Source organism: Pelmatolapia mariae, linkage group LG9 (assembly GCF_036321145.2).
Source record: "Pelmatolapia mariae isolate MD_Pm_ZW linkage group LG9, Pm_UMD_F_2, whole genome shotgun sequence".
Classification (NCBI taxonomy): Eukaryota; Metazoa; Chordata; class Actinopteri; order Cichliformes; family Cichlidae; genus Pelmatolapia; species Pelmatolapia mariae.
Window position 1 is genome coordinate 17,986,934 of NC_086235.1, and position 12,146 is coordinate 17,999,079.

At 41.9% G+C, this 12,146-nt stretch overlaps 1 protein-coding gene across 11 annotated transcripts in view; it reads left to right on the top strand.

Moving 5' to 3' along the window:
• si:ch211-285f17.1 (sickle tail protein) overlaps nucleotides 1-12,146 on the top strand; it is a 117,002-nt gene that overhangs the window by 88,921 nt on the left and 15,935 nt on the right. For 10 of the 11 annotated variants that reach the window (XM_063483530.1, XM_063483528.1, XM_063483526.1 and 7 more), the window contains 5 exons: nucleotides 224-419; nucleotides 3,537-3,735; nucleotides 5,028-5,121; nucleotides 9,281-10,071; nucleotides 11,596-11,700. In XM_063483530.1, coding sequence (XP_063339600.1) covers nucleotides 224-419; nucleotides 3,537-3,735; nucleotides 5,028-5,121; nucleotides 9,281-10,071; nucleotides 11,596-11,700 — 1,385 coding nt within the window. The remainder of the gene's footprint in view (nucleotides 1-223; nucleotides 420-3,536; nucleotides 3,736-5,027; nucleotides 5,122-9,280; nucleotides 10,072-11,595; nucleotides 11,701-12,146) is intronic. The other variant, XM_063483527.1, reaches the window with a different exon arrangement.

A 12,146-nucleotide genomic window follows, 5' to 3' on the forward strand; every position in this document is an offset into this window, starting at 1 on the left:
ATGCGTGTGACTCACGGCACACCTGACATTGTCAAGAAGTGTTATTTCTGCTCTACTAAATGCATGATAACTCAAAGAAGTTTCTTATACTGTGAAAAAAAAAATTTTTTTTTGTTGTGTCCTTGAGAGAATGTAATACTAAAGCATGTAAAGTATCATTTTGTGTACAGTTGTGTACAGGGTATTGCTCTTACGGTGTTGTTTCCATGTGCTCCCATTTCAGAGCAGAAGCCCAAAGCACGGCGCCAGCACCCAGCACAGTATCGGCGACCAGGTCGACCACCTGTCCTTAGCCTCCCTGGAATCATTGGACACCATGTCTGAGGCTGAAGCGCCCACAAACTTCACCCGTGGCAGCCGGGTTCGTGCCAGCCTGCCTGTTGTGCGATCGGCCAATCAGACAAAGGACCGCTCACTAGGTATGCTGGATGTTATATTAGTTTTTGGGTTGATGGCAGTTCTGTTAGTTTGAGAAAATACCTTTCTCCCTGGATTAGGCATGATCACAAAAGGCTTCAGTTGACAATCTTGTAATGCTCTATTTCAAAATCCCCAAATAAATTTGCTATAAGGAAGTTCCTGTATCTGCCCTGTTAAAGACTCATAGCATTAACTAGCATTAGTACTGTTTGACACGTTCTTTTAGCATAACCTTGGCATAACTCAAGAACTCTTTGTAATTGCTCCTAACCACAGTATGATGTCATTGTTTCACTAAAAGTCCAAATCTGTTCCTCTCACTCCATCCATCTGCTAGTCTCCACCCTTCCTCCTTTCTCAACCTGAGCGCACAGTTTTGTTTTAATTAGTATTCATTTCTTCTGTAGTGAAAGATAGGAGGAAAGCATCCACAGTGTGCCATCGTGGTATTGACAGGATTAGAAACGGGTCGTCTTATCAACGTGCACGGTGCTACATTTGCATACATATGCAGGAAAGGCTCAGAGTTGTGCAGAATTAGGTGGCTGCGTTTGGCTGAGAGGGATGCAAAGTCTTAGAAAACTCTCCAAACAAAGTGTAGCGTCAGCGCAGCTCACAACTCGGCGAGGCATCTGCCACGGGATAATAGGAAAGCATCTGAGAGACTTTTGACCAAAGTGAAAATGAATGAAACTGCAGGGTGTCGTATTCCTTTCCGGTGCCAGTAGTGCCTCTTGCTTTGTCTGAAAAGTTTTTCTACACATGCACGTACACATGTCCCATCATTCTCTGTCTTTCTATCAAAAACATCAAGACAGAGTGTTAAGACAGTGGGGGGTTATGATGTGAGGAAAAAGGGGAGGAGAAAAAAAGGGGGGGTGGGGGGCACCACTTCACAACACTGTCCCTCCCACCACTGCCTCTCACACACATGCACACACACAAACAGACAGGCACACGCTTCGCCTGGTCCCAGCGGACATTTGGGACTTTTAAGTATCTTTTTAGTGTAGCAGCTTCTAGCTTTTTGAGAGCATCTTAACAGCGAGCAGAAAAACAGGGATTCCTTAAAACCTCAAACGTGAGTATCAAATTCATCCTTAAGTGTGGCATCAAGTGTATTGAATTTCAAAGTCTTTATTTTGCGGGTGTATTATAGTCGTCTGCCTTTTCGCTGCATTTCAATTGCTGCGATGAGCATATATTTCTAGACTTTATTTGTTTTAGACTTTTGTGTCTTACTGAAGAGATGTGGAAAAACTGTGCCCATTTGGTCAGAAAAACCCGCTAGCTATTTGTTTCCAGTCCTCAGTGAAACCAGGTGCTCAGGAATGCAGCTGTTAAAACTGAGCTATTCAACTTTGTCATAGCAAATAAGAGTAACTTTAAAGTACAGAGGTGTGCACGATGCAATCTCAATCAATGGTGCTTTGTCATCAAATTCTTTCGCCCTAGTTGCGAACATCTGGATGAAAACTAGACGGCCGTTAACGTAACAACTCTCAGGGGAAAGATGAATTTATTCTGCAAATGGGCACTTTGTTAAGTTTTTACAACACAGGAACCCAGACAGACCAGAGAGAGAAAGCAACGGATAGACTCAGCAATTTTATTTCCTGGATTTGCCCTCTCTCTCTCTCTCTCTCTCTCTCTCTCTCTCTCTCACTCTCTGTCTCACTCTGTCTCGTGGTGCATGTAGGATCTTGTATAATATTTCACCAACATCTGGTAGCTTTTACTGGCTAGCTCCTTTTATGGGGTTACACCAAGTAAAACCAAACCCTCCTCTCCTTAAAGCAAGTTATTTCCAGTGCACAAATGCACAAGTGACAATGAAATGAGTTACATCGCGTCTTTTGCCTCTGCAGCTAATGAAATGTGACATTTTGGATGATTTCTTATGAAATATGACCAAAACAACAACACGAGCTGATTGAACTGCTTTGATCATTTCATTACGTTCTATTGTTGCCACTGATTGCCTGTGAAGATCAGCACAAAGCCGTTTGAGGTAATGAATCGCAGATTGAAAATAGAAATTGTTTTTTTTTTCCCTGTTTTTTTCCCCCCCAGCACTGTTTATACAACTGCTCTGTAGGCGTGTCCATAAATTTTGCTCAAGAGCCATCTGTTTTTCTAAAGCACAGTACAAATGCCACACCCAGGGTTCAGAGGTTCAAGCTTTGGTCTGTTTGATGCACAACTTGTACTGATCCACCCCTAGTTTTGTCCTCTCTTCCTGACCCCCCCCCCCCCCCCCCCCCACCAAGCTCACTGCCTGTACCAAATAATTTATCCCGTGCAGCATTAGCAAGAGATAAGCAAAAGATTCAGCGCAGTGCATTAGAAATATTTAGCAAAAACCTGCACACAACATGATTACATTCATGCACTTTTGTTTTTGATGCTTTCCAAGCCACAGTTCAACTGAGAATAAATGCTGAAGCCCAATTCAGGAGCAAAAATAATGACTCTCTTATCCGTTCGGGACTGTGCAGGAGTTGATCCAAATTGCACCAAAACAAAAAAAAGAAGAAAAAAAAACACCCGGAACTTTTGAAAATCTGAGTCTGGCCAGTAATCTGCACTGAGCGGCCATGACCAGACGTGTCACATGGGCCCTTGCCAACTCTTTTTACAAGGCTGGAATTATGCTGTTAGATGTTTATTTTATTTTATTTTTTTCACCATTGAAGGGTTTTTAAACCAACCCAAACTTCTACAAGCGTCCGTTTTTGTTTAACCACCACAGTTTTGGCATTGTTTACTGCACTAACATGAAATAACATAAGCCCAAATGGTGATTTTACTGCTATATATTGAGCATTCTTTGCACAGTCAGTACTCTATACAGTAGCTCAACAGTAAAAGCAGACCACTGGTTTGTAATTGAAATAACACCGACACAATGTCAGTGAGCTGCGTGAAATGTTCTATTTGTCTTGACAGATTAACACTGCACGCAGGGCTGAAATTCTTCAGGCCTTTAGAAAACATATGGGAGTGAAACAATGCGTCACTGCTAATGCAAGTTATGGAATTCAAATAGGGCTGTCTTAGTCACGGGAAACATTTAAAAGGACTAATCACCTAGTCTCCCTGCTTCCTGCCTTTAGGTGTACTGTACCTGCAGTACGGAGACGAGACCAAACAGATTCGCATGCCCAATGAGATCACCAGCATCGACACAATCAGAGCTCTCTTTGTCAGTGCCTTCCCGCAGCAGCTCAACATGAAGATGTTGGAGTCACCCAGTGTTGCCGTGTACGTCAAAGACGACATGAGGAACGTGTACTACGAACTTGCTGATGTCAGGTAAAGATGCACTGTGTTTGCATGTGATAAACATGGTAACAGAAACGGATCGGGAGCATGTATTTGGCATCGCATACTGTGTTTATTATTTCCTTAGGTCGATCTGATATTGTCGTGTTGGTGTTGCTCCTGGATCGATATAACTAATGTTGCAAGTGACCAATCACACGTGATGTCAAAGTTTTATGACATGGAAACAGCGTCACACAACACACCAAACCATGACCCCATAACCGTAACTATAGTCCCGTAACCCTAACCCAAACCACAACACATCCTAACCATCAAACCTAACCCTGACCCTAACCGCCCACCTTTTTGGATGTTTTTCCTGAGTAGACATCGGCGGTTTTCTTCCCCAAGTCACAAAGCTATGACATCATAACAATGTGATTGGTCAGATGCATTGTTGATCCTGTACAAACATTACTATGGAACAATGTGAGGATATCGGATAGACCTATTTCCTTTTACCCACTGTGAACACTTTCCATCCTCTTCCTTCTTGAGCTCTCCCTGAACAGGAAATGTCACTGGTCAGGAAATGGGCTCACTTCCACTTTCCTTCAATGTTAAAGAGAAAGTTAAAAAAAGAGCATTAACTGTAAACAAACTAAGGTTTACTTTTAGCTGACTTTGATACCTTTCCTGGTGGTTGTTGCCAGTCTTAATGAAAAAATTTGACTTTGCAAATCTTTAAGAAATATTTGCTTTTTTTTTTTTTTTTTGCATTTTTAAAGCAAAAGCATTGTGTGCTTCATTTATAAACACACATACCAGTACTATCCTACTTTGATATTCACCTCCATGTTCTATCAGTAATACAGCAGATTCTGTCTTCTGAGAAAGTAGGCAGCCATTTGTTGTAGTTGTTTTTCAGAAGGAAAGGCTTTACTCTTGAAGGCATACGAACTTTGCCCTTTGCCTGCAGAGCTCCTGCTCAAGTGCAATGTGTACTTTGTGAGTAATATTTTATCAGGGCTGTAAAAAAATTGTCTCGTCATAGCTTAAGGGCTGTACGAGCGACCATAATGCCATAGTTAAATTGAGCCCAGGACAGGAAACAACAGGTGTGCTCTCAGTTCATGTAGCAAGATAGTATTAGTTAATATTTTTATGGATTTTGAATATTTAGCGGGAATGTCGTATAATAGCGAACAGTCAGAGCCTCTGTCGGGGTATGTGCCCTTGGTGGGGCTGTTACAGAGAACCCGGCTGAGGCAGGATCGGCCGCTGTCTGATGGCGATATCTGGGCTAAATTCTTACCACTGAGCACCTCTTCCTCCTACAGGAACATCACAGACCACTCCTGCCTGAAGGTTTACCACAAAGATCCAGCACAGGCATTCAACCATGGACCCCGACCTACCAATGGCGATGTCAGGGTGAGTACTTTACTGTCCATAGCACAGCAGTGAAATTGTCTCATTAAAAGCGGCAGCTGAGTAGAGAAAAGATTTGCTGCAGATAGAATAGCGAGCCCAGTCTCCGGTTTCTCACATCTTGTATGCAGTAAAGGGAAGGAATGTCCCCCTGCCTCTTGTTAATCTCTTCAGAGGGGGTCTTGTATTGTTCTCCCAGGGGCCTGCGTTTGGCCCTCCTCTACACGCTCTGGTGCGACTTGTTTAAGGGACAATTGGACTCAGCTCTCAGGACTATTTCCACTCTGAATTCTTCCTCCCAATATCTGCTCTAATCTCTTTTCTTTTATTTTGATTCTATCTTGTTTATTTCCTGCTGATGTAACAAACTAAAACCCCCAAAGAGCCTTTTTTTCGTCTACTGTTCCTCCTCAGATCCGCTCCTCTAATCTGCCCTGACCAGTCATCTATCCTCGCTTTGTCCGTCTGCCTGCTACAGATTTACAGTTAGCATTTTGGCACAATTGCATTGCTTTAAATATTAACCCCCCGCTATACTAACACTACATGCAGTGCTGTGTATGGTCACCTAAGTTTAAAGTGAAATTGGTTAAGTTTAAGGGAGTGATGAGGCAGCTAAGGTGATGGTTTTGAGAGCTCTTCATTCAGATGCCACAGTGACATTGAGGTGCTGAAGAAATTCTTTTTTATTCTTTGCTGCTGACAGGCAAGTTGCTGACTTTCTCCAATCGGGTCCTTCAAAGGGAGGCGAATAAAAGACGGCTCTTCAAAAAAAAAAAGATGGCTAAATAAGATACTGAAAAAGTGAAAAGGGGAATCTTACTTTGAGAGCTTAAAAGTTTCAAAGTACATCAGCAGAAAAATTCCAATTGTGTAGAGAAGTTTTTCCCCAACTTCTTTTTTTTTTTTGCTGTTGTTAAAATTTTGGTTCTTGTCGAAACTGCAGGTGTTAAAAAAAATGAGCTTGGAACTCGATGAACTGAAATGTATGAAGCAACTTCTTAAAGGTTCCTATGCAAACACAGTGCAATGCTAACATAAAGTAAAAGAAAAAGATTGTTGCTGTCATTTTTTAACCCAGCAGCAGTTGACCCAGATACAGAGGATGGCTGTGGGGTGGTGTTTTAAGTGTAAACACCACAGAAAACTACCTAAAATGCCATTTATTGATTCCCACTCAAGAGTTTGCTTCTATTGCAGTCAAGTCGCTTTATTTAAATACAACAACAGAGGTTGATGAAAGCGCTGCGCATCAAGCAAGCTGTTAAGCTGTTGGCAAACTTCCCTTCCTTTACAAACATATTGAAAAGCTCTAACACTCAACACAGTTTTTGACTTTTTATTTAATCAGCTTCTCTATTCTTGGCAGTGTTAAAAATTCAACCTCTTTTATTGAGGAAATAGAAAATTGGCCGCACAAAGGAAAAAAGGGTGGTGCTACGGCTTAATTAGCACCTGTTCAAACACTGTTTCACTGAAGGTGCACCTCACATCTGTTTGGGCCGTAGAGAATGCCCTCGCCTTGCAGGGATGCCAGGCCTCAGATCTGATTCAAATTGAGATCTGCAGTCATCTCGGCTATCGATTTGAAAATTTCTGGCAAGCGAAACTTACATAGAGCTGTCTCTGGTTATAAAAACAACTGCTGCAATAATACGAGGTGGATAGATGTACACATGAATGGACACGTAACTTGATAAACTTCAGGCTGTCAACTAACTCTCCTGCAATTGCATTTTGCAATTGCAAAAGTTTGACTCATTAATCTTTACTGATACATATATTTATGTATGTATGGGATAGTGCCTCAAGCTTTGCTTTGTATTCATACAGTATAGTCAATAGTGGCTGTCGACAGAGACATTGTGTACACACCACTTGAGGAAATGTTTTGGAAACAGTAGCTGAGTTATTAGCTAGCCTCTGATTTGCTCTCCTAAGAACAATCCACCATTTTTTCTTTTGTCTTTGTCCAAAAAAAGATGACAGCTCATCTTGTGTCAACTTACAATTCTAATAATTAGTGTTTTCTTTCACCAACACCATTTAGTGCCCTACAGCACATCCGCATAGTACACTCAGCCATTCGATCAGCTCTTTAAATATTTACAATTTTCTTCACGAACATTGCGGCACGACTCTTCTTTTTCTGGCCTGCTTTGTTCGCTGTGAGGCTCTGAAACGTCTGTGAATCAGTCGGGAAACTCGCTCCAACTCTGACAGGCCAAGAGATTGAGGCAACTTTTGTGAACTCCTACTAGACATCCCGGTCTCATAATTGGAAGCTTAAGAGAATGATGGAGAAAGGAGAAAAAAAAGGTCTGGGAGATAAATTGCATCTTTTTTGCCTGATATGGTTTCGCGTGCGCTTGTTTTTCAAGCTTCTACTTCTTTGTTTTGTCACAAAGCAGGGAGATTTCTGTATTGTAGGGATATTTTTAGATGTTTTGGTCAGTGTTTCAAAGGTGCAACATCTGTTTGGGATTGAGAGCTGATGCCTTTTGGCTAAAATTGTTCTTATATGGCTTTGCAGGGATTGGAAAAGCAGTCAGATGTTATTTAGGGCTTCAGAGAAATTTCCACACGAGGACGACTTTTCTTTTTTTATGAGCCTGTGCACCTTAAAAAGTAGAAGTCTTTATGGTTTCGTGACGGTCAGCAGTGGCTCTTTGCGCTGAAGTCTTATGTTGTGTGTTTTGCTGCTTGGTTGGACTTGTTGCAGTCATATTTACTGCTGCGTGAACTTTCCCTGCTACAAAGTTTCTTTCTTTTTACTGTTGTCACCACAGCCAAGCCTGAGCTCTTTGTTACTGTACTCTCTGTGCATTTGTTGTTTTCCAGTTCATGCACACGCACACACCTACTCTGGCACACACAAGGGTCACACCCACTTTATTGTTCACCTCACTGTGCTAATCTTTGTTGGCACTCTGGGAAGTAATAAATAATGACAAGACTGAAAAAACAAAAACTTTGTGTTACGTTTTTGACTTTTAGGTGAGACCTGTGAGTCATGCGTCGGAGAAACAACAGCTCGTGTGTTTGACGGGAATAGAAAGTTAGACAGGAAAACAGATTAGATTCATACCTACTTGTGACACCCTGTAGGAGAGTGTTATCACAGCCAAATCATCACTTATCCATGAATTCTGTCTGTGTTTATAATTTAGGTTTCAAATGTGCTTGTACATGTTTAGTTCAGTAAAAAAGAGAGAGAGAGAAACAAACAAACAAAAGAAAACCCAATCTAGAATGAAATGACTTTTATTGTTTTGTTGCTTGTTCTTTCTGAGCCGATATCAAATTTTCATTATTGCTTTCACTGCATGGCTGGCCAAGGGTGCATGTTGCATATCAAGTAACTTTTTGTTTGCAGAGGAAATAATTTAATTCTTTTTTTATTCGTTAAGCAAAACACAGTCTTGCTTTATGCAAGGTGTCAAAATAAAAGTAGAGGAAGTAATGTAAAGACTGAACACTGTGTACCTTTAAGACTTTTGCACTGACTATTCTTCTATATCCCTTAACCAAGAAAGGTGTTCCAATTAATTGAGGTTAGGTTTTTGCACATTAGCCTTCAAAGAGCTTTACGGTGGTTGAGCTAAAGAACTGTGGGCTGTATTTGCTATTCAGACAGACAGATACTGTTGCAAATTAGCCAAGGTACTGTCTAACCCCGAAGGCTTCCATGAACCTCTGGTAGAAAGCCATAGTCTTATCTCCTGGAGCGCATTTGCAACACTTAACCTCACCTTCTTTCAAAAAGCAGAAACTGTGCAATTTTTTTTTAACAGGGAGAATAGTCTTGTACTTCTTCATGCAATATTGTTTTATATGGAAGCCTGTGGGCACGATATCAAGGGCTTAGAGTGAAATGCTATGTGTCCAGGAATTGTGTAACTATTTTCTACTTCTGGGAAAATTTGCTGACAGTGTATATTCTTTGAAAAACAACAGTGTAAGATAGATAGATGTTTTTGTTTTAAGGGCAACTCCAGTCTAAAGTTACAAGACCTACACAAAGTAAGAAGTAACTGAAGTTGACAGAAATATGCATCTTTAATTTAAGATTTTCTACTATAAAAAGGAACTTTTTGTGTACTTATATATATATATTAAATTGTTTTTTGTGTTTTTTATGATTTTTTTTTCTTTTTTCTAGATGCACAGTGAAATGGCACTTGCCGGCCATGATGGCCAGCCCCCTCTAAGGCATCCTCCCATGGTTCCCCCGTCCCACCACCCAATGCAAGCAGCACTCCCCCCAACGCCCCACTCTATGCCTCCATCCCCCTCCAGAATCCCATTTGGCCCACGGCAGGGCTCTTTACCTGGGAGCGCCACCATCCCAAGGGACAGAATCTCCAATGCCAACCCACCGGCCCGCTCTAACTCTCCTTGTCCCAGCGCCATCCTAGAGAGACGAGATGTCAAGCCAGATGAGGATATGGCTGGAAAGAGCCACACTCTTTCTAGGGGGAATGAGGGCTTGTACGCAGATCCATACCTCCTCCAAGAGGGACGAATGGGCATTGCTGCAGCACATGGACCACACCCCAGCCCTGGGCTTGATGGTCCAGAGCATGCCATGGGGGGATTTCACCGTGCCTCCATCCGCTCCACAAGTTCTTATGGTGGACCTAGCCCTACAGACACTATAGATCACCCCTCTCTGTACAGGCAGAAGTCCAGAAACAGCCAGCTGCCGACTTTGGGTTCTAAGACACCTCCGCCGTCCCCTCATCGGATGACTGAGGTACGAATGATTGACATCCATAGTGGACCTCCTCATGGCATGCCATCTCATAGTGTTACCATGGAGAGAGGCTCGCCTGTGCGCCAGTCCTTCAGGAAGGAAGAAGTAACGGGGACAAAGCCACGGAACAGCATGGGCTCACCTGTGGTTCCAGACCTCCAGGGGCCAATCCCAGCTGCCAGTGACCATCAGACACGGTAAGCTACCAGAGGACACAGTGTTGCATATAGTAGGCTTGGGGGGGGGGGGGGTTGTTAAATAACTACCGAGACATTGCATGGGAGCATGGACTAACTCTGCATCCCAGTGTCACCCTAACCATGAACTGCTGCTTTCCAATACCTGGTCTGACTCTGTTTCATCATCCATGCGTGAAGAATAAATATAACCTGCCCTCTCACTGTCTTCAGCATAAAGATCTGCACATGAAGCACATTTTGATGAGTTTGGTTTGTGTATATAGCCAGCTCTTGCTTATCTTGCTAACTCGAATTCTGGAGCTGATATTGTTGAGCGTGTAAGCCCAGGCATAGCTACCACTAGTGAAACAGGATAGTATGTAAAGGCTCTATTAATCAGTGTATATTTAAACAAGAACACCCCTTACAGACTCTATTCAGTTTCAGTTAATCTACCAGATATTTTAGTACCTGGGTTAGGTTTGTCTTCTCAGACTGAGAGCGCATAAACACAGAAAGGGTGCAAGAGGGATGCTGGCCTCTTAGCAATGCTTAACTAGAAAGGAGGGTACATAGACTCTGTGTGTAACTTGGAAACCCAAAGCAAATACTGGCCAGGTTGAAAAAGTATTTGAAATGGCAAGTCATGCAGATCAGCCAGACCACCTGGGAAGCCCAAAACCTCCATTAGAAATGCCCTGGGAATATCTGAAAGAGTGAAGGAATTTGATTGGGAAAGTACCATACTTCACTTTCAAAATAAACTGTAGGTGTCATAGAATATACTCATGTAAAATATTGTGGTCATTGTTGTATTCACATAGACTTTGTGTCTGCACTGTGTCCTTAACGTGCCCCGTGCCTCAAGATAAATTATGAATAGAACAGAATAGCCCTTTATTGTCATTGTACATGTGCAATGAAATTGTGGGTGCTCCAAACAGACTCTGCAGGAAATATAAATAGCAAGACAACATAAATAAATGACAAAACAAGATGAAGGCACACTAAATAAGGCACATCTTATGTGCCTTATAAAGCAAAAGTAGTTCTGTTGCCAGTTCCCTCACCTGCCTGCAGTGTAGGCTTTCTTAAGGCAGTGTCATACAGTTCAAATAATCCTTTCACTCTCTTTTTGGCAGTCACCACATGTGACTCAGTCAAAAAAACAATATGACCCGAGCACCTTGGGTGTCAAGCTTAGGCTTGTCAAGAAGTTGCCCGTCTTGTTTATTCCATTTGGACACAAGCTTTTGGGGTTTTTACATTTTTTTTATTTGTAATTCAGAAACGATTCATATTTACCAGAGACAACATTTACTTGTGGCATATTGCAAATCAATTCCAAAACAAAAGAAAAATCTCTGCTGTGTAATCATCTCACAAAATGGCAAAACGTTTCATGGTTAGGTGATTAAAAGCGATTGATTATTCTGTTTACAACCCTCCCGTTTTCATTCTGAGCTAATATTTGCTCCAGTGGCAGCTGTCATATCGAATAGGCCTCGGTGTTGAAAGCAGAATTTTTTGATGTGTCTGCAGAGAACGAATGAAGGCTATGGAACAACAGATTGCCAGCTTGACTGGTCTTGTTCAGCATGCACTTTTAAAGGGCCCAAACACTAGTGGCACCAAGGAGCCTCTAAGGTAAGCAATCACAGTATAGGACAGAGTGGAGGCATCAGGTGAAATGGACTTTTCAAAAGAAAAGCCTGGTGATTCAGTCAGAGGAGGAAGGATAAATTATCCCTTCAATAATGGCCATATCAGACACTCAGGTAAAATAGTGTCTGCTAAAAAGGAAATCGGTTTGAATGTGAATCTGTTATCGAAGCCTTTTGCCCTCTAGATAAATGGCCACTATGGTTCATCTGGCTGCTTTTCAGCTCTTTCTCTTCTTTATTTATGTTGTTTGGAAATGTTTACTTGACACCTAGTCTAAAATGTCTGCTGTGAATTTGAATGTAGCGACTGTATGCACTGATGATGACGCTTGTTAACATCATTAACATCATTTTAACCTTTCTGGTTTGTCAGTCTGCCCCATCATTCTTTATTTTAACTTGTTTGTCCTTACTAATATCGAGCTGTAA